The sequence below is a fragment of the Gracilinanus agilis genome, chromosome 1 (assembly GCF_016433145.1).
Source record: "Gracilinanus agilis isolate LMUSP501 chromosome 1, AgileGrace, whole genome shotgun sequence".
Classification (NCBI taxonomy): Eukaryota; Metazoa; Chordata; class Mammalia; order Didelphimorphia; family Didelphidae; genus Gracilinanus; species Gracilinanus agilis.
Window position 1 is genome coordinate 30,899,353 of NC_058130.1, and position 22,646 is coordinate 30,921,998.

The 22,646-nt window shown below is 42.7% G+C and overlaps 1 protein-coding gene across 1 annotated transcript in view; it reads left to right on the forward strand.

The window, feature by feature from the left end:
- The first annotated feature begins 3,253 nt into the window (after positions 1-3,253).
- SLC25A26 (solute carrier family 25 member 26) overlaps positions 3,254-22,646 on the forward strand; it is a 145,757-nt gene continuing 126,364 nt past the window's right edge. The window contains exons 1-3 of the mRNA XM_044660651.1: positions 3,254-3,307; positions 11,386-11,542; positions 15,390-15,499. Coding sequence (XP_044516586.1) covers positions 3,254-3,307; positions 11,386-11,542; positions 15,390-15,499 — 321 coding nt within the window. The remainder of the gene's footprint in view (positions 3,308-11,385; positions 11,543-15,389; positions 15,500-22,646) is intronic.

A 22,646-nucleotide genomic window follows, 5' to 3' on the forward strand; every position in this document is an offset into this window, starting at 1 on the left:
CTGTCAGTCTGTTTCTAAGGCAGCTCTTTCAAAGTTTCATTGTATTGTATCCTACTTATTGTATTCATTAGATTAGGAATAATGTCCTGTGGCTAGATAGAACATTTCAGCCCCTTCCCCCCCTCCCCACATCTGGCCCCCGGGCCGTAGTTTGCCCATCATTAGTCTAGAGTGATTTTAAATGGAATTTCTCTTTCTAACTCTTGTTGCTGGGATGTGTTGGAAATATATAGAAATGCTGATGATTTATGTGGGTTTATTTTGTATCCTGCAAACTTTGCTAAAGTTGTTGATTATTTCCATTAGCTTTTTAGTTGATTCTCTAGGATTCTTTAAGTAGACCATCATATCATCTTGTAAAGATGGGTCCACTTGGCAATGGTGTCACAGCAAGGATCAAGCTGCTAGCAATCGCAGTGGGGAGGGGAGTAAGTGGTTAGAATTCTTTCTCTTCCCTGTCTTGGGCAGTTGTTTGCCCAGAATAAAGGTTATAACAGAAACCCTTGTAGACTAGGAATGGAGGCTATTTTAACTTGAGTATCTCAGGGCTAAAATGGCTAACAGATAGGGAATAAACCCACAGTAATTAGCAGCTTCCACGGTAGGAAGATTATTCCCAAAGCTTAAGGTAGATAAAGTACTCAGGATGACTTCAAATAGCTGTCTTGCCCTCTGGATCACAGTTATGCTCAGAGCTTGCCTGGATGAAGATTTGGCTTTGGTAATGTATGGATTGGGTTGGTAAAGCCTATAAATATAACTTCATACAACCCACAGACTTAACAAAGGAAGAGATTTATTAATTCCGGAAAACAAGGAAGGAGGGATAATTTCTAGGATGGACAGTGAGGTAAAACTATCTAGTATCTTCAGTATATAGACAGAAATAGCAATCCCCCAGAGGGGAATGCCTGGAATAAACTTATTCCCCTAACTCCCTCACAAACTAAACTATCTCTTGAATCTAATGTTATCTAGTTAAGATGGTGAAGGTATTCTTGTTTGTAGATTTATATTGTTTAGAGATTAGCTGGGATACTGCCCATGGGTATTTTCACAGTGCTCACAGCCTGGTTTAGTTTGTATGGAGTAAACAGCAAAGAATCATCCTGCTCTAAGCTAGCAGAGAAGCAAAATCCTACCGCTCTCAAGCCCCTCAGCTCCCCCAAAGAGTGGCTTTGTCAAGCTGGGTGTCCTGCTTTTATACCCACATTCTTAACTACCCCAAATGCCCCCTCTCCTGGAGTTCTGGGGGTTACTGTGGAATTCTGTGAGGCAGTTCACCCCACTTGAGGTCATGCATATTACAATCTGCAAAGAGTGACAGCTTGGTCTCCTCATTGCCTATTTTAATAACTTCAGTTTCTTTTTCTCCTCTAATTGCTACTGCTAGTGTTTCTAGTACAATGTTAAATAATAGAGGTGATAATGGGCATCCTTGTTTCACTCCTGATATTATTGAGAAGGCTTCTAATTTATCCCCATTGCAGATGATACTTGCTGATGGTTTTAGATATATACTGTTTATTATTTTTAGAAAAGGCCATTCTATTCCTATTCTCAGTGTAGTTTTTGCAAAGGCTAATGCTATGGATAAAAATCCTCAGCAGGACAATAATCTTTTCCAAATCCATTCTAACTTAATACTTTGTTAAAATATGAAAGTCTTCCCATGAGTAACTTTTTTTTGGGTGGTGACAATGATTTATCCCATTCATAGGATTCTGAATTTACAACTGGAATTGTGGGGATCTGGTCCTACTTAGGAAAATTGAAGTCCATAGAGATGTGGTCACAGTTGAGAGGCCAGACTTCACCCTTTTCTGGATTGTACGTACCAGTCCAGAGTAGAGGGAAGAGTCCCTCAAAACATAGGGAAGGGATGCACTGTGCCAGCCCTTGGGCTCAGCTGTGGCTCCTAATGTTGGATGAGTATCAAAGGGCAATGAAGAAGCCTGAGACTGGTGTGTGCAGAAGACAATATAGAACCAATGAGAAACTTTTTTTTTAATGGTATCTTATTTTTTTCTTATTACATGCAAAAATAATTTTTAACACAAAATTTTTCTTGAGTTCCAGATACTCTTCATCTCTTACTTTCCCTGGGAGGGTAAGCCATTTGACATAGGTTTTTTTTTTTTTTTTTTTTTTTTTTTTAATGCAATCATGTAAAAGTAGTCATTTTGTTGAAGAGATCAATGAAAGAACAAGTCCTAGAGCTCAGGAGCAATGGGGTCCAACATTTTTTTTTTGTAGTTGAGGAAAATGAAACCCAAGGAAGCTGCCCAAGGGGACCCAGAAGGCCAGGGTGGGAAGGATTGGAACCCACCATGATAAGCTCAATAGCAGCTACTATTTCTTAAGATAGCACCTACTTTGTGCCAAGCACATCGTTATCTCATCTGATCCTCACCACCCTGGGAGAGAGAGGCCATCATTATCCCTATTTTTAGACATTGGGGTGGTTGGCGGGAAAGCACTCTAGTAGCTTTGTCTATATATATTCAGGCTCTTTCCACTGGTTTTACCAATAAATCCCTTCAATTCATACTTACTTGTTTCGTTTGGCACCTCTTAAATGTTGTGTCAAGTTATATTCTGTTTTTTATACACAGTCGACAAACATTTATTAAGGCCTACTGTGTGTCTGGCCAAAATAAAATATAGTCCCTGGCTTCAAGGAGCTTACAATCTAATGGGGGGGAGGGTCGCAACAAGAAGGAATCTTTACCTGACCACGCCCACTTTCAGTGGCCACGCCCACAACCACGCTGCACCCCTTTTCCAGTCCTGACCTCATCCCCCACCACCAAAGCAACTACGCTTCTTCCAAACGTTGGCAGCGCATACCTCCGAGTTGGATTGCGCTTCGAGGGTTGGGGTTGGGGTGATGCTCGAATTCTCGAGGAGGCCGCCTTCCCCGCAGCAAAAACGAAGCGAATTTTCAACATGGCGTCACGACTCCGCCATCTACCGAGTGCAAGAGGGCGGAGCTACAGGAGAGAGTCTCCAACAAATCCTGCGAGAAGAGTCACCTTCACTCCGCCCCTCCAGCTCCTTTTCCACCTCCCTCCTCGGCCAGGACTCCCACGTGGAGTTGTTGTGGTAGTGACGTCAGGATGCCCCGGAAGTGTTACCTCAAGCGGGGTCACTAAGATGGCAGCGCCCAGGTGGCTGGCGGGCGGCGTGACACTGCAGTGATCACCGACTCGCACTCGAGTCCGTCTAACTGAGGCGGCGGCGGGCTGAGGCTATGGCTCCAGGTGTCTCCCCAGCAGACCAGCCGGGCTTCGGCGCGTCGCTATTGGTGAGTACAGGCCCACAGCCTTCCTTCTCTGACTGTCCCTTCTGCCCCTGCCTCCATCTTCCGGCTTGTCACAGTCCCTCCCCCTTCGCCCCCTGACCTTCACCTTGAACTCACCCTCATCTCTTCCAGCGCCCTAACACCACGACGCTCCTCGAGCTAGAGCTTTTGGGGACCCTCCACTCAGACCTCCCACTTTTCAGATGGGCAAACTGAGGAACAGAAGGGGGAAACTACCACGGTCCTGTGGGTAGAGCGGTCATAGATTTTACAAAGGAAGAACCCGAGGCCCAGAGACTTAATGGGACTCACACCCCGCCTGTCTTGTAGTATCGCTTAAGGAATGTTTCCTTTCATTCATTCATTTGAGTTTCATGACAGGCAGGACTGAACTTTGTCATCAGTGATATCGACCCATAGTTCTTTCATGCTTTATCGCTCCCTGGTTTAGGTATTAGGACCATAATTTGTCTCATAAAAGGATTCAGCTAGGGTGCTTTCTTACTTTTTTTTAAACTTTTACCTACCATCTTAGAATCAATAATATGTTAAAAATAAGTAAATTGATTAATTAAAAAAAAATAAATACTATGTATTGGTTTCAAGGCAGAAGAGTGGTAAGGGTTAGACCACAGGGTTAAGCCCAGGGTCCCACAGCTAGGAAGTATCTGAGGTCAAATTTGAACCCAGGAGCCCACCTGCCCTGGCTCTTAATCCACTGAGCAACCTAGCTGTCTTCTGCTTTTCCAGTTTTTGAGACTATTTTGTGTAGTATGGATACTAATGGTTATTTAAAAAGTTTGTTAGAATTCTCTTGTGTGTCCAACAGGAATAGGCTTTCTCCTACCAGTTTCTTTCCTACTATTTCTGTTTGTTTGTCAGAGGTCTCATCTTTTTTTTCCTGTTAATTTGGGTATATTTTTGAAAGTATTCTATTTCTTTTGTATCCTCTGTTTTGTTAGCATATAACTGCATTCTGATAATTCTTTTGATTTCTTTTGGTCTTGATCAGAACTGGAATGTACCCAATGTACCTGACAAGTTTCTAAGAATGATTTGTTTGAAAAAAAAAACTGTTTATTTTTATTTTCCCATTAATTCTCAATGCAGATGCCAAGGCACAGGAAAGATTATGTACCTCTCATGCTTGAGATCTTCAGCATCTCCTTATGATATCTGGAATAAAACAAATTCCTCATCTTGTCAGTTAAATCTCACCTTCATACAATTCTATTCTACTTTTCTGAATCTCTTATGATTTTTGGAATTTGCTAATCCTTCCCAAGAGTAATGCTAGCTTTCTGAACTCTGTATGTCATCTCTGGCATAAGAAGAATTCTATAATGCCCCCTCTTCCTGTTCTCATTCTCTTATTTCTTCCTTATCTTTTCTGCAAAATCCTCTTTTAAGAATCATCTCAGATGCTCTGTTGTTTGTAAAGCCTTTCCAATCTCAACCCTGTTTTTCTCTCTCATCACATTTCCTAGAGTAATTTAGAAGAATCATAGACAGAATCATAAGATGATGGATTTAATACTAGAAGGCATCTAAGAGATCACTTACTGCATCACCCTTATTATACACATGGGGAAATTGAGGTTCAAAGAGGAAGTGACTTGTTCAAAGACATTTGAGTAATAAGTAGCATGAATGGGATGGGGGCTTTCACAAGAGAAGCAGAGCTTCTTTATGGTGGTACAATGTAGAAGGGGAGAAGAAGGAGAGAGCCCAACAGTGCATGGGGTAGGGGTTGGGGGTGGGTGGGGAGGAGAGCATTTTGACTTGGGAGGGAGGGCCAGGGACCCCTTCATGAAGGGATCTGTGGCTGGGCTGAGCCTCTGAGGAAAAGGATTCAGAGTCAAAGATGAGCAAAGATGAACATTGGCTCTGTGGGATGGGAAGGAGGGGGCGATGGTGAGTGGAAGCCAGGATGGAACCTAACACCGCCTTGGCTCAATCATGGCCACTTCTTCAAGGGAGTCTTGCACAAGTCCCAGGAGCCCACCTGCCCAGGCCTGTTCTTACTCTCTTTGGCTTCTGTAAGTCTCTCTCTGTTCCCATCCGAATCATTATGGCCTGTTTGGATTACTGTGAGAGCCTCCTTTCTGCCCCACTATGACTGTCTGTTTCTGTTTCTACATATTTGTTACCTTTTGTCTTAGAATCACTGCTGTGGATTGGCTCTGAGACAGAAGAGCAGTGAGGACTGGGCAGTGGGGTGAAGGGACTCACCTATGATCACCTAGCTGGGAAGTGTTAAAGCCGGATTTGAACCCAAGATATCCTTTGTCCAGGCCTGACTCTCCGTCCCCTGAGCCCCTCACTGCCCCTCCCGTAGCTTTGCAGCTACTCTCAGACACTGTCGCTGTGTGGGTAGGCATATTGGACCCATTCCGGCAGGCACTTGGACCTTTCCCTGAGTGACCTCTTGTTCTGGGGGTGTCTCTCCGGTGCAAGTTTTCTCTGCAGTCACAGCCTGAGCCCGATCATAGGACAGCCTCATGTTTGCCTTCATGTGCTTGGGCCTGCACTGCTGGGCCCAGCACAGACTCAGTACCCTTTGTGGGTTAGATGCTGCCCTGGGCTGAGGTCCATGGAGGAAGGCTCAGGGAATTTTAGAGGAGGGAGCCTTGGGAGGTGGAGGCCCAAGAGGGTGGGCAGGGCTGAGCAGGGAAGGGCCTGGCCATTCCAGGCTTAGGAGGAAAGATGCCAAATCCAGAGGGCCACAATCAAAAGTGCTCACTGAGTTAAGGCTGGGCAGTGCCAATAGAAGTAGAGGCCTTGAAAGTTGCACAAAGGCACTGGTACTTTACTCCACAGACCATGGGGAGTCACTAAAGTCTTTAAGCTGAGGGGTGAGGTGCCTTTTCTATGTGTAAGAAAGATCTTGGAAGGGAGGAGAGGCAGGCAGACATGGGAGAAGGCTGTTGGGGCTAAGCTGGGCTGTAAGGAGGTAGTAGCCATGGGGATCAAGACAAAGGCTCAGGGTGTACTGTGGAGGCCAACAAAGCTTGTTGACTGAGAGTGTGAGACTGATGAGGTAAAAGAAGAGACAGCAGGAAGGCCAGAGGTGAGTGGGAGGGAGGGCAAAGGAAGAGCCAGTGGGGAGCCCAGGTGGCCAGGCTTGGGGCTTCTGCTTCCCCTCCTGTGCCAGCTTAGTGCCCCGGGATCTAAACCCTGCTGTGATGGGAGAATGTTTGTTCTGCCTTGGGGCTAAGCCGGCCCACCCCAACCTCCTCCAGCTTCACTTCCTTTCCCCTCTCCTCTGTGCCCTCTTTATTTACATTACTGTAAATGTGGCAGACCCCAAGGCAATGCAGAGCTGCTACTTATTAGAGGGGCCAGGCCTGTGTGGCCCTCTCTGGCCCTGTCTGGTCCTCTGTGGCCTTGTCTAGCCCTCTGAGACAAGGGGGATCCAGACTTTCCTTAGGAGCACAGCTTTGACTCCCTTTAGAGCCCAGCCAGGCCTTTCCTGGCTGCTCAGGTCAGCACTGGGGAGTGACCTCATGCCCCCCTGGCCAGCTCTAGGTGGATGGCACTGGTCAGGATATCCACCTACCCTGTCATCCATTGGTTTCCTCATAGCCCCGCAGGGGTCTCTGGTTCAGGGCCAACCTAGTGAGTTCCCAAGAGGGTATGGGGGATGCTGGGCCCAAGGACCTTCCCTGAGGCTGGTTCTGGCCAAGTGAGAGTTAAAGGAGACTTTGACAGGAGCAAAGACTCATCTTAGAAACTTTTCCATCATGAGGCAGAGCTCTCTGCTTCTGATGGTTGTTTAGTGATAAGTGGCCAGTCCTTCTCCCTATGGAATCCCCTTAAACTTGATAATGCTGGACAGAAATAACAGAGGGACAAAGTGATGGCGTGGCAGGGCAGGGTCTGCTTGTGTGATCTCCAAGAGGCTGTGAGCTTCTCCTGAGGGGGGGCCCAGCCATTTCCTGTATGCATGTTCTTTGTGTTTGGTGGTTCTCATCCTGTGACCCCCTTTTGGAGTTTTCCTGGCAAAGTTGCTAGAGCAGTTCCCTGCTTCCTTCTCCAGCTCATTTTACAGATGAGGAAAATGAGGCAAATGGGGTGAAATGACTTGCCCAGGATCACCCAACTGGCATGAGTCCCAGGCCAGATTGGAACTCAGGAGGAAGAACCTATTCCTGGCTTCAGCCAGGGCTCTGCCCACTGGGTTCCTATGTAATATCCACATCACCATAGGAGCTCACCCAGGCCCTTGCCCTGAGGCCTCCCAACAGAGGACCCTCCACTGCCTGTGGCCCCATCTAGCTCCTGCCAGTGTATATGATCTCTCCTCTCATATGCCTGGCCCTGGTCCCACTCTGTGCCTCAGCCTCTCTGCCTCAGTCACCAAATGGCAGGAGGGAGTAGCGGATGGGCATGTAAAGAGGCAAAGCAGAGACTGAGAGGGAGGCTGGTGTTGGAGGCTGGGGGAAGAGCCCTTTCGGTGTTAGCATCCATTAGACATTTGTTGTTTGAGTTGCCTCTGTCTAGCCTGCCCCATCCTGATGGGAAGAGGATTCTGGTCCTGATGGTGATTGCCCACAGGCGCCTGCTCCAGTCTGACTGTACCCGGGGGACCCTCTCCTTCCCAGGGCACTCACTGGCCTAGGAAAGTGACCACTCTTCTCAAGCCGCCCAAGTCCTATTAGCATAGAAGAATCAGTATTGGCCAAAGTGTGGTGTGGGGACTGACCAGAGGTCAGAGAGGGAAGATGAGAGACCATAAGGGAATGGATGGCTGGAGAAGAGGAGAACCCGGATACCCAGCATTATTTTCTGCCGATAAAAGCCATCTGGTGCTACCTTTCCCCATGTGTCTTGGCCATTGCTGTGCCAGATTTTCCTCAAAGGGGAAAAAAGATTTTAGTGGGGAGAGTCTGACCCTGTCAGTTTTTTAAGGTTAAAAAAAGTGTTAATGAGGCATTTAGGAGCTTCCAGCTTCCTGATTTAGGAGATTTGGCTAGAGAGATGGAGTCCTGCCTCAGGGAGGCCAGCCCACTTGCCTCTGCTATTCCAGGGCCTGGCTGATGAGGCTCCTCCATCCATATCAGTTAATCTGAAGCTCCACAGCCACACTGCACTTGGTGGTTGTGGGTCACTATAAATCCTGAAACTAATTATGGGCCCGATGACCCCCAGCTTATTAATTGTCCGTGAACAAAGCCAACTCTTGGGAGGGAAGACCATTTTCTGTGACTGGACAGTTTATATTAATGTTTGACGTGACTTTGGTAATGCGGTTTACGTAAACATCAGTTAATATTGTTCCCAAAGTTAAATGAAACTTTTATGTATCTCATCCAGCGAGGTTTGAGCCATTTTAAAGGAAAGTATGAAATATCGATTTCTTGGTTTCAGTAACAGATTCCAGGAGTCCATGACCCAGGCCCCTTCTGGGCATCCCTGAGGGTGGTCGAACAGAGCCCCCCACTCCCAGTAACGCTGGTGGAAGGGCTCCCCAGAGACTAATCTCTGGTTCAGAGCTTGGGGTGGAGGCGATGGGGCAAAGAGGGAGGGAGAAGAGATGGGTCTTCTCACACACTCTCCTGCAGCTTCTCAGCCAGATGATTTTTCCAGCTTCATGAATTTAAATGACATTTATATTACAGAAGTTTGAAATCCACAGAAGCAATTAGTAACTTTTGATTCATGTTTTACTAGATAGCTAGATTAAATCTGATCAATTTATACTGAGAAGATAAGAATTCTGATGAAAGAAGGGTTAGAAAAATCAATGCATGCAAAGTAGCCAAATAGATTAAAAGAGTAATTAACTTATTGATTAAAACTTTAGAAATAGATAGCAAACACCTCTCTGAACCCTCTTCTAAGATTAAAGAGAAAATTAGAATTAAGTGCTGCATTTTTTAAAGGCTCCAGTCATACCAGATTGCTTTTGTTTGTGGGGGTTTTTCCTCCCCTTGCTCGTTTATCTAGAGTGAGCACAGATATCTCTATTTTGTGGGAAAATGAAGAAACAGAAAGAATAGATTTGATTTCCAGTATTAGATTTTGTTTTAATTCTAGGTAGTTAATGTTGGTAGATTCAGAAGAGAAGAATTAGGAAGTGGTCATTTTTTCTGCTTTTGGACATTTTCTGTGAAGTGTTCAGGGACCAGGAAAGAGCAGCCTGGAGCAGATGTTGTCCATCACCCCCAGCCACTTCTGCTGTTGTAAATTGTTGATGTTTTTCTTCACCCAGTCCTCCTCTGACTTGGGGTCTGAGGAGTTTTGTTGAGGAACAGGGGTCTTTGCTTTGGTCTCTGGCCATTTCCATCCCAACAGGGGGCCCTCTTGGTGTGACCTTATGAATCAGTCCCCGCAGAGCCCTGTCATCACTGGTCAGAGAAGAACTAGCTCCTGCTCCTTTGGGCAAGGAGAGGGGGTCACTGGGCTTTCTGTTTCTCTCAAGGGGTCTCTGACCAACAGAAGTGGGGACCCCTGAGGAGGGGATCCTGTCCTTGCTCAGAGGGTGAGCCCATGGTCACTGCCACTTCTATGGTGTGGCCGAGGCTGCCCAGGGCTTCTCTTCCCACTGCACCCTTGCCACAACCTGGAGAAGGTATCTCAGATGGTCTCCCGATGCTGTGACCTCCCTCCAGCCTCAGGGACATGAAGTGATGAAGGCCTGGGCCCGGAGCCGGCACGTCTTGGAGGTCACTGCTGGCACCAAGCCTGGCCTTTCTCTTCTGCCCTTTGCTCTCTCTGCTGTAATTATCACTGATGTTTGATCACGTCTCCGGCAAGCCGTCCATGTAGAGCTTTCTTAACTAGGCCCCAGCGCTTCTCTTTAGGCTTCTTCACCTGGTCTACACTGATGTCTTTGGAAGTACAGTGAGGCCTGGACAGGCACCATCCCTACCCGAGGTATCTCTACATCCCAGAGTAGAGGAGATGGGGCAGCCACAGAGTAGGGTTGTCTGAGTGCAAGACCCTGATTCAAATCCCATTTCTGCTGGGCTACCTGTGGGACACAGAGCAAGTTTCATAAAATCCTGTGAAGAAAAGAGCGGAACTTGAATGGATGGCTAAAAAGTGAAAAATAAGTGAGGAGAGCTATTGAACAGGGGAAAGGAAAAGAAAAAAGGAAAGGAGATATTTGAGGGTGGCTGCCTTTGGTCAGATCGCCGGTTCGTTAACTTTTGGGTCTCAGGACATTTATACAACAAAAAATGATCGAGGACTCCAAAGAGCTTTTGTTCAAGAGGGCTATAGCAATCAGTAGTTAACATATTAGAAACTAAAAGATAAATTTTTGAAAGTCATTCAGAAACAATAATCATAAACCCATTATATGTTCACATAAATAGCATTTTGCCAAAACAAAACAAATTAGTGAGAAGATTGAGGAGGAGAGGGAACAAACATTTATGTAGCGCCTACCATTTGCCAGGCACCATGTTAAACACTACAAATATCTCATTTGATTTGAAGAGCGGCATTGTTTTACATGTTTTTGCAAATCTCTTTCATGTCTGGCTTAATAGACGATAGCTGGATTTTCATATCTGCTTCTGTGTTGAGTCTGTTGCAATGTATTATCCTGGTTAAAGTATAAAGAAAATCCAGCCTCCCACAGATATGTAGTTGGAAAAGAGAAGAGCATTTTAATAGGCAACATTATAGAATTATTATGAAAATAGTTCTGACCTCGTAGATTCCCCGTTGTGGCCCCCAGGATCTCCACACCACATTTTGAGTACCCCTGGGAGAGAGAGTAATGAATATCAATCACGGGCTCTGCTTCCCATATTTGTGGGGAGGAAGAATATTTCTTCGGGCTGCTCTGCCATTTGGGGGCATTTCTGTGGGACCTGGGGAACATACTGAGAAATGTCAATATGTAGCATTTTTAGATAAATTAATTGTTTGTAGCTAGATGTGATCAGGGTAGAATGGCAAGACATCAGTACTGGAAATGGTTTTATCCTAATTAACTATATTTTCAAGCGCATAAAGTGCTGACCACTACAAAGTTTAGGCAGATGTAGCATCCTCTTCCCTACCCTTCACCCCAAATCTGCTGATACCTTATTTTTTTTACCATGTTTTTTTCTTTTGTCTTTAAGGCTGGTGGGGTAGCAGGTGTCTCTGTTGACTTGATATTATTTCCTTTGGATACCATAAAAACTAGACTTCAGAGTCCCCAAGGATTTAAAAAGGCTGGTGGTTTCCGTGGAATCTACGCTGGGGTTCCTTCTGCGGCTGTTGGATCCTTTCCTAATGGTAAAAATTTCATCGGCATTCAGGCTGCTTTAAGCCTGAGATAATGGAATTTGTTTTCAGAGTGGTGGATGGTCTGGGCCCCCGTATATGATAACCTGTTCAGTGTAATTTGTTATATGGGTTGACTCTTATTCACCACCCCATTATCTTTTAATCAGTCAGTGCCACAGGGCTTGAATCATTCTTTTTACAATACAAGAAATATGATCTTTTAAAATTAAGTATATATTTTTAAATCCCATGGAGAACGTTATAGACTTTAATGCAAGACTTTAATGCATCCCAGGGTTGTTGTGAGGATCAAATGAGATAATAATTGTAATAGTGCCTGGCACACAGTAGGCGCTCTATAAAGGTTAGCTGTCATTATTATTGTTGTTGTAATATTGAGTATCGTTTCTTACTCCTTGATAGGAGCAGGTAACCCAAGAGGCAATAAAGTCTTCAGTACTAAATTCAGTAATCGTAATTAGTTTAACCTTACATGCTGTAACCATTTTTCTGCTGACTTTCTCCTGATTATTCTTTTTTATGGTCTCCTTATTTTATCTTGGGTTTAAGATCTATATTGTGTTCTTCTATATAGTCTTTATGCTCTGATCACTTTCACCTATTTTATTTTGGCCACTTGATACCACTTTTCCAACTTTTAATCACTTAATGATCTTTCCAGTGGCACCAGAAACTTAGACCAGATTTTCAAATACCATTTGATGCTCTCCCTCTTTTTTTTAAAGTTAATTCTAGTTAATTTCATGTTTTTAATGTCCAGATATAGATGTTATCATTCAAAGGTTTTTGTGGCTAGTCATTTAAAGATGTAAAATTGAACTAACTTAAATGTTGAAAATTCCTTACAAGTTTAAAGGAGGAATCTCTTTTGGGATTGCCCATTCAATTTTCAGCACTAGTCATAATTCAGCTTAATATGTAGTATTGTCAAAACACCTGTTCTCTACATTGTGGCCCTACAAACTGGAAGGACTCTGAAATAGTAAAATATATGTATTGTATGTTTATGTGCATATATGTATATGTATACACATATTTTATACACATACATACATTTATATACAAACATAAATATATATTTTTATTGGTTTTAATGTATAATATGAGAAATATCAGTAGATATAATCCATATAAACAAACTTCGTTGTGACTCTCAGTAGTATATGTGTGTGTATATGAAAATATACACACTCACACATGGATTTTTATTCTGTCATCTGGGCATTCTGAGATCTCTTCCACCAGACATATCCAAATACAGTATGTCCATGATATGGTTACATAGGCTGCCACCATTTACATTGCCACAGTACTCAGCAGCCACTAACGGTGACCTAAACTTTCTGTAAACATTATGGTTCCACTTTAAAAAAAGGTTTTTTTAGAAGACGATATCCTTCTCTTTGATTACTTGTTAATTTTCCTTAAAACAGACTTTTGGGGAAGAGAAAGGTGAAAGAAATCCTAGGATACGTCAGCATTGCCAGACTGTGTGCATGTGTGTACGTGTGAAGTTATAATACTGTAGATTTTATATCTCTTTCCCTACCTTAAAGAGGGGCATAACAAAACTTGGGCGTCCTCTTTGCTCGAGGTAATAACTCTTGAGAGCTATAAGCAATCCCACTGTTGCTACTCCCAAGAAACATCGACCAAGAGCCTGTTATATGCTGGACGCTGTGCTCAGCAGTACAAAAGGTATTCAAGAAACTTCATTTTAGTAGGAGGAGCATCTTAGAGCTAGAAGAGGCCTTGGAAGTATCTGGGAAAAGCCCTTTTATTTTTCAGATGAAGAGGCTGAGGCACAAAGAGGATAAGTGACTCAAGATCATGAATGCTCTTATTGCCCATAGCTTGAAATTCAGTAGTAAGTCCTTCTTTCATTCTCTCCATTGGACTTAATTCCTTTGTTATGGAATCCTCAAGAACACTGATGGGCAAACTTTTTAAAGAGGGGGCCAAAGGAAAGGAAATGCTCATCTGTCAGTCTGTTTCTAAGGCAACTCTTTGGAAGTTTCATTGTATTGTATCCTACTTATTGTATTCGTCAGATTAGGAATGAAGTTGTGTGGCCAATAGATCATTTCAGGGGGCCACATCTGCCTCCTGGCCATAATTTGCCCATCACTGATCTAGAAGATTCTTCCCAAGTAGCACCAAACATAAGTCTTTAGAGCAGTGATGGGCAAAGTAAGGCCCTCGGGCCAGATGTGGCCCCCTGAAATGTTTGATCCAGCCCCTGACATTATTCCTAATCTGATGAATACAATGAGTAGGATACAGTACAATGAAACTTCCAAAGAGTTGCCTTAGAAACAGACTGACAGATGAGCATTTCCTTTCCTTTGGCCCCCTCTTTAAAAAGTTTGCCCTTCACTGCTTTAGAGTATTTGGAGAATTTAAAAAAATGAGCCAAGGATAATACCAAGGAGAGCTCATTTGTTGGTTTTTTTTTTGGTCTTCTTTTATTGAAGAAAAATGGTTTAGTGAGCACTACATTTCAACCAGCGTCAGCCAACCTTGGTTAATTCAGTGAGTGAGTCAAAAGGGACAAACTTCATGAAAAATAAAGAATAAGAGCATTAACTCGAGAAACTATTTGCATTTAGATTTGGACAGCTTTGAGTCCTTTTTGTTTGACACCTTGGACTAATTTCTTAGCAATGTTGAGCCTTCCTTTACATCTTGTCTCTAGAAAAGCATTAATGACTGTTGCCATACTCAGATGTCATTTGGAAGTTATGAATTTGCCTTTTTTTAAAAGCCTTTATTCCCATATTTTAAATCAAATTTTAATTAATAAAAAAGAATTATAAGAAACTTAAAAAATCAACATTGTATCATTTGAGAATATATTTTATTCTCAATTAAAACAAAAGGTTCTCTCAGATTTCTGCATTATCAATGTTTCATCATTTTTATTTTATAGTAGCTATTTTATAATAATGATATTTCATTATATAATTATATCATCTTATAGAATAATGGTAATATTTTATGTTAATTATTTTTTGATAGTTCATATTCATGTAGTTTTTAAAAATAGTTTACAAAGTATATTGCAAAGAGACCTGAAGCTTGTCTCAGGTCTTTCAAGGTAAAGTAAAAAATTCAGACTAACTTGGACTTCAGTCCCAGCTTTGTTACTTAGAGCCCTAGACCTCTGGCAAATCACTTCATCCCTCTTGGCTTTGGTTTCCAATCTCTAAAGTAAGGATCTTAGAAGAAATAATACTTGAAGTTCCTACTACCTCTAACACCTATTATCTATTACTACCTCAGACCACAAAAAATGATCTTGTAATTAGTTAAATTTTTGCCTGTAGTCACCGAGTTTTCACATGGCTCCAAGTTTCAGAGTTTAATGGGGAAGGGGATGGGAAAAGAATAAACATTTGTAACATATTGTCTACTCTGTGTGAAATGCTATGCTAGGCACTTTTTACAAAAGCATCTGTGTTGGAATTTGGTTTGGGGTCTTCCTAATGATAAAAGGACTCCTCCAAATAGCTAACATTTATGTAGCTCTTACTGTGTGCCAGGTTCTGTGCTAAGTGCTTTACAAATATTATTTCATTTGATCCTTAGCAAAGGCCCAAGAGGTTGGTGATATTATCCCCATTTTACAGTGGAAGAAGCTGAGGCAAACAGATTAAGTGTATTGCCCTAAATCACACAGCTAGTAATTGACTGAGATGGGATTTGAACTCATGTCTTTCTGCCTCCAGACCCAGGGCTTTATCTCTTAGGTCACCTAGCTGCTGCTCATGGGAAGGTGCTCATGGAGAGTGCATTGTTGTATTTCTGCTTGGTAACTGGATGTTTTGAATTTCAGCTGCTGCATTTTTTATCACCTATGAACATGCAAAATTTTTATTGAGAACTGATTCCTCGTCCTACTTGGTCCCCATCACTCACATGTTGGCTGCCTCTGCTGGAGAAGTGGTAAGTATCCTCTGACCCATAGTCTGAGTGTCTTGTGCCATGTGCGTGGGCAAGCTTGAGGAGCATCCTTGGACAGCAGAGATGAGAGCCTCCTCATTCAGGGCTTCCTCAGGGATTACTGTTGTTATAGGGAAGAGAGGTGAGAGACATTTAGGTGAGAGACACTGTCCAGGAAGAGCTCAGATTCTTCTCTATTTGGCAGGAATAATTAATTAATTTATTGTTTATGCAAGGGATGATGCAGGACTTTTATATTATCAAATGGCAAATTATTCACAGTATTATAAGAGTTTTAAAAATTCAGAGGTGGGGAAAATTGTTATGAACCAGAATAATCAGGAGAAGTTTTGTGGAGATGGTCCTCTCAAATTGGAATAGGGAAGAAGACTGAGCAGAAAACTGATTGGAAGGTAGCTCTGGTGTGGTGGCTGAGAAGTCAGGAGAGCCAGGTTCAAATCTGGGCTCCTTTTTCAGTTTTCTGTCCCTTGGCCTCAGTTTCTTCATTTGCCAAGTGGGAAGTTTGAATTAATTGATCTCTGCAGGCCCTTCCATCTCTAAATTCCATGATGGCCTTAGAAAGTCAGTGGGGATTAGCACGTTGTGCCCTGGGTACGGTTATGGGAGGGAACACTGCAAACCCACCCGGTGTTTGTTATTGGCAGGTGTCTTGTATGAAGGTAAGAATGATGACAGGGAAAGAAGCAGTGAGGTTGAGGGGATCACTGGAAAGCTGCCCATGTGAGAGGATGTAGATGAAAAGAGGCCTTGGGACCATCATGTGAAAGGAGGAAGGGAAAGTGGGAGCCCTCCTCTCTTAGGAGACAAAGAAGCCCCCTGGGGGAAGCCTCCCATTCCTTTTATTTTTGTTTTCAATATGCGGGCAGAGGATACACAGCACAAATGGAGCTTTCCCTTCTCCGGAGAATCGTTCATTCTCCGAGCTACAACATAACATGCAGATCAGGCAATATGTGAGTAATCTGAGGAGGAAGACGGACCTGGGCACCATCTTTGGGCCTCTCACCTGGGAGGCACCCGATCACTTGCTGCATGTCATTGAGCAGGAAGGTGCCATTTCCCACAGGTAGAGTGAGGTATCTGGGTGCCAGGTATAGGGGAGATTGTGAGGGGGAAGCTGGACCATCTTTGGGGATCTACATGATGGGGACCTCATTTGGGTGGCAGAAGAAATTGTCATCCTACACCCAGTGCAGAGCCTCTGAAGGCTTCTGTGATGTCTGGTCACAGACAGTGAAGTCTTGCCATAAAGGGAAGATGAGGCCACCTGGGGCTGGTGCCAAGGTGAGGTCTGTGCCTTAAGGGTGCTGCCTTGGGCCCATAGATGAGTTCAGTCTCTCCAATGGAGAATAAGGCTAAGATCTCTGGCAGAATATCTTTGGGATATTTCAGCCTTGCATTTGTTTTTTGCATTTCTAGGGAATATAAAACTTTATCGATTCATTACCGTAAAATAGAATTTTTGATTGAATAAATCACCTCCATAGTTGCTTGAGAGAAATGTCTAAACACATTTACCTGAGAGACATTAAATATATCTTTTGCTCTGATGTTTGTGAGGAAACTTCTTCCTTTTGACACTAGTTTTAAGATGATTTCGCAAGAACCCGAGCTAGCTTGTCATGGAGCTGTGGGATTTCCAAAATAAATTATCTTCACACTTTTATTTCAGTAGTAAAAGAGATGGAAATACCAAGCCCCAAATTACTTTATAAAATAGTTTTTTAAAGTAGCAAACAACAAAGGGCCTGATTGGCAAAGAGGAGGTGTTTTTCTGTGAGGAGCTGCCAAAAATAATTAAATGTTTGAATATGCAATCCTCTTAATTGGTTAGTCAAATAATGTTGCAATTATCCTACATGTAAACATTTTAGCCCCTAAATTATAATTTGCAAAATTGTTCAACTTCAATTTAAAAGCAATTTTTTGCTTTATGCTTTCCCTGATGAACTTATCTTAGATTTATAGTCAGTTTTTGTTTTTGTCCTGTAATTAGTAATTTATTGAACTTTGGGGGTAGAGGATGGAGTACATAGAAAAATAATAGAAATCTTGTGTTTCTCTGTTATGGTTTTCTTGTCTCAGTTTTTGAAATTTCTGCTCTGGAAGACTTTTTTTCCATTTCCTTTTAGAGTTTTTTTTGCATTGCCTACTTTTAAGTAAGCTGACATAAATTCTGTGTTTTTTGCATATTAAGCTTATCTCAGTGTGTTGTGGAGAAAAAGCAGTAAATAGAGTATTTTTTTTCCTTTCATTTTCTCCCCTCTCTCCACTACAGTCATCATCTTCCCTGAAAGCTAGTTTGTCACCTTGAAGGAGAAGCTTTCTTGCATTCATAAACCCTCTGTCCCTGAGGACTTGCAAGGAAATTCAGAGTGACATGACAGGATAGGGCATTTGGCATCTATTTAACTTCTCCTGTCAAATGATGCCTGCGTTTTGGTCATAGGAGAAACGCTGTCCACATGGATGCCTCTTTCTTCTGTACCTGATAGTTTCTCTTGTGAACCTTTCTAGCGTAATCTTGAGAGTTTGCATATATACTAACCATAGGAGGGGTGAGATAGAGATTAGGGGCCACGGTAGAGGTCTGAGATTCTTTAGCCCTTGGAAAAAAAGCCCTGCTTCCTCAGGCTGCCAGAGGCCCCACTATGGTAGGGAAGGTCATAGATGTTCTCTCGTACCTGCTATATTAGCATTTCTTAGGTATCGAGAAAAATTAACAGACCAGGTTAGTGGCGATAGGAATCTTTAGGTTCCTTTTGTTTAGTCCCTGGATGGTGCATCCTATTTTATTTAAAATTGAGTCTTTTGAAGAATAAGCTGAAACATTTCATAAATCCAAGAAAACTGGGCTGATTTCAGTTCTGAAGTCTTCAGACCTCCCTGCTGGTATTTTAGGCCAGATTCTATGAAAAAAAGCAGTACCGTGTGGCTGAGTGGCACAAAGGAATGGATTGTTTTCTGCCCAATGACTGTTGTTCCTACTTGTTTTTAGATGTGTTTCTTCTGTGTGTGTGCGTGTGTAGGTAAATAAGATCAGGCATCATTAGTCACTCAGTTTGGCCTAATAAGGTTTTGTTTCTAACTCAGGATCTATACATTTTTATATTCTAGTCTTATGAGAATATGGCTACCAATCAGAAAAGCAGAAAAAGTTTAATTTTTTTGTGTGTGTGAGATGAAAATATGAAATAAAAGCAAATCTTTTTGTAGTACTTGACTCACCAGAGACACAAAAACCATGTAAATAACACAAAAGTAACTCACATACAAAATGTTGTCAGAAACTTACTTCAAAATAAAATAATGACAGCATTGTTAAGCGGCTGTCTTAAAAGCTGTAATTTGTGGTGGATGTTATTGATTGTGCCTGTAGTGACTTTGTGGCAGTGGCTTCAAGCCTATGAAGGAAAAGTCTTAGAAAGTGAAAAGAATAGGGACAAAATAATAACCATTCCCTATTGCAATCGCTTGATTAAAACTTAATGAGTAATCAATAAAACTATAATTACAGCAGTCCACCTTATGTTTGTAATTTGGAATACAGTAAAATCGATCAAATAAGATTTAATATATGACAACAGCAAAAAAAAGTCCCGTTTGTGCCATTTTTATGAGGAGGTTTGCCGTGCCAAATCTCTAAATCCCTACCTCAATTATTTTACAGCTCAGTTTTCATCATACAAAGAAAAAGCCTTGTGAAAAGTGGAGACTGTAATTAGATCAGAAGTGTTAGGGCACGCCTGCTTTAACTCCATAAATGCTGCTGCAGTTGGGATTTGGGGGGAATTCTTTTGTTTTTGTTTTTTTGAATATACAAAGATGTGACTCACATATTACTATAGACTACTTTCAGTAATAAAATACAGGGAGCCTGCACTGGCACTGCCCTCCCGCCAAAAAACGTGCAGTTCAAAACGGATGGGTCTTGCTCCCTCCATGTGGTATGGCTTTAAACTCTGTTGATTATTATTAGTTGTCATCCCTGCCTGCAGCCTGAGAAGGTGAGTATGGAGCACTCTATGGAAATTACGGAATTTTTTTAAAAGAAAATTTTAGCACAAAATTATCACATTAGTAATGGCTCAAGTTCAGGGCATTAAATCACATTATGGTTTGCTGGTATTCATGAAGCATAAATTATAGACTCCAGGCCATTGAAACCTTGATCAGGAGGAAGGGAAGGGAGAGGGAGAATGGTGGCAATTTTAATGATGATGGTGGTGGTGATGGTGTTAGTATTTCTAAGGAGGAGGAGGAGAAAAAGGGCAATCCTGCTAATGCTAGCTGACTTTTCTAGTGTACTTTCAGTTTTTGAAAGCCTTTAGATCATACATTGTCTCATATATCATCTCATTTGGTCTTTACTTAAAGCTGCATGTTATGGAATACATACATAAACATGCATAAATATATATACACACATAGAACTGAAACCAGTTCATGAGGCTCCATGAATTTTTATAGTTCCTCTTTATAGCAAACAGTATTATTGAGAAATTCCTATCCAGCCTTTTTTTTTTCAAACCCTTAACTTCTGTGTATTGGCTCCTTGGTAGAAGAGTGGTAAGGGTGGGCAATGGGGGTGAAGTGACTTGCCCAGGGTCACACAGCTGGGAAGTGTCTGAGGCCGGATTTGAAACAAGGACCTCCTGTCTCTAGGCCTGGCTCTCAATCCACTGAGCTACCCAGCTGCCCCTCACGTAGTCTTATTTAATACATTACCAAACATATTTACCAAAGTGAGCATTGAAAACATTATAGTATTAATGTCATTATTTACATTTTAAACTATCAAGTTTTCTTTTGCTTATCATTGGCCTTAATAAGAAGAATCACTGACCGAGGTAATTTGGGGAAAGCTGACAACTGTAGACATTTTTTTGAATTAATCATGCTAAGTTTTGAAATATTCATAAATTAATCCAAGTTAGCTCTGATCTGCAGAGCGGGTAGTGTTTTGCCAAGTCCTTGTTCAGAAGTCTAATTGAGCTGTGGGCAAAAGGTTGTGGAGAAAATGAGATTGCTGCCATTAGGACCTACTGGAGAACGCAAAGCAGTGTAGTTAGATCAGACGGAAACTCAAATTAAAACTGCACCTGGAAATTGCTTGTAAATAAAGATGAATGGAGGCAGAAGTCTACAGACACAGCCAAGAAATTCATCATACAATTAGAAGCTGAAATAGTAAATTAGGAACTGTCAAGCACCTAACCACCCACATGCAAACACTTTTTATACATTTGAACACCCCCACATTGGAAGACAGCACTGGGCCTTGTTCTCATCTCTGTCTGTTTGCTGATCTCTTATTGACCTGCTTTTCCATTCAGGACATTAAATGGCAATGACTTTGGGGTTATTTATTTCTTAAGAATTCTCAAGCATAAAATATCTGCAAAAGATAACCTTCAGAACCTGAAGAATGTGAATTCCTTGCCCCCCTTTTACTCTTGCCTTTCCTGCTGGCCCAGCCACTCCTCTAATTCCATGTCTGGCCTATACCCATAGAGTGCTTTGATTTCAGCTCGTGTTGGCTTTCCTCACTATTTAATGCCATATTTTGGTTGTCCTCTAAACTGACTGGAAGGATTGGGAACCTGGTTGGCAGGATGTAAGGTATTTCCTACATGTGACTGCGTTAATTGGTGGTACTTTGTCCGTCTGGCTGATGGACTCTAGGTCCAGACATTCACAAATGCTCACGTGTCCTTTGTTGGAAGTCAATTGCAGTGTTTCCGTATTTCTTGGCCATGGAACCTGAGGAGGCTCCAGGGCAGTGGAGAAGGCACAATCCAGTAGCAAAGAACCGGAGGATGGAGCCGTGCCCCGTCAGACCAGGGAAGGGCCTAGGCTGCCTTGACTTGCGATGGACTCTCTGGCTTTGAGGCCTTCTCTTGAAGCATGTCCACTTTGTGACAGTCATGAGAGCAAAGACTGCAATTGGGAAGGAATACTCACCCAGCATCCTCATCTTACACATGAGGAAACTCAGACTCACAAAGGTCACCCATGCCATACTAGAATTGGAATCCCCGGCCTCCCGTGCCAAGACATTTTCCCTGCACCACACTAACATTTAAGGCAGAATTTTCTTCGCTGAATTACTGGTGTCAGGAAGGAAAATATTATTTCCCTTAAAAAGGGAAAACTCTGAATCAGTGCTCATACATGTTTCAAGAATGCTCAGTTCCTTAGTTTACATATACTTTTGAATTGCAAGGAAATCCCTTGCCCATTATTCCTGAATTAGCTTTCTATTTAATGAGAATTACTTTTATTTTTGAACCCAGAATGTGCTATTAGTTTAGATGATAGAAATTAAATTAATTAATGAGAGCAGTCCATTTCAGTACTCAATATTATTTAGTTTGTGGACAAGGGAGAAAGAAATCTGTGGCATTCTTTAAGAGCTTAAAGTTAACTATAAACAAACTTCATAAATATCCAGTAAGAAATATCATGTAAAATGTCACACATAGACAATATATATTACATGTAGTCACACACACATGGGTGTCTGCTGCCCTGGCCTCCTCCCAGCTCTGTCAGATGTTCCCCTGGCCAGGGCAGGTTGTTTTCCTTTGTCAGGATGTGCCATGGCCTTTGGGTCCCCATTCCTTAAAGTAGTCTGAGTTTGTGGGATGGATTAGCTCAGTCTCCCAGAAACAGGAGGAGGGCACTCTCCCCATGGGGTGGTGAAGCTGGACCATGGAGCAAGTCGGTGACGCTGTTCTGTGCCCAAAGCCTCAGACAGGCCATTCCTGCTGTTGGGGAGCCACCAGCTTTGGGCCTGGATGGACAGTCTCTAATAAAGCCGCTGGGAAGGACTTCACCTGGTATCCTGGTGCTTATGGAACTTACAGGGCTGTGCTGGGGCATGGCACCAGGTTCTACTCGACTGATACAGATGGGTAATATCTGAGGTGAGAATTGCTGCCTCTATAGGAGAAAAAAGCCTGGAGACCCATTGCAAGGCAGTATGGAAGCAAGAGTGAGGGCTGGGGAGGATGGTTGGCCTTGGAGGCGTCATGGCCCACAGGTGTGAATCTGCTTTGTGATCCTGGACAAGTCATTGCCCCAGATGGACAGATCCTCAGGGCCCATATTGCTGAGCTGCTGCCCA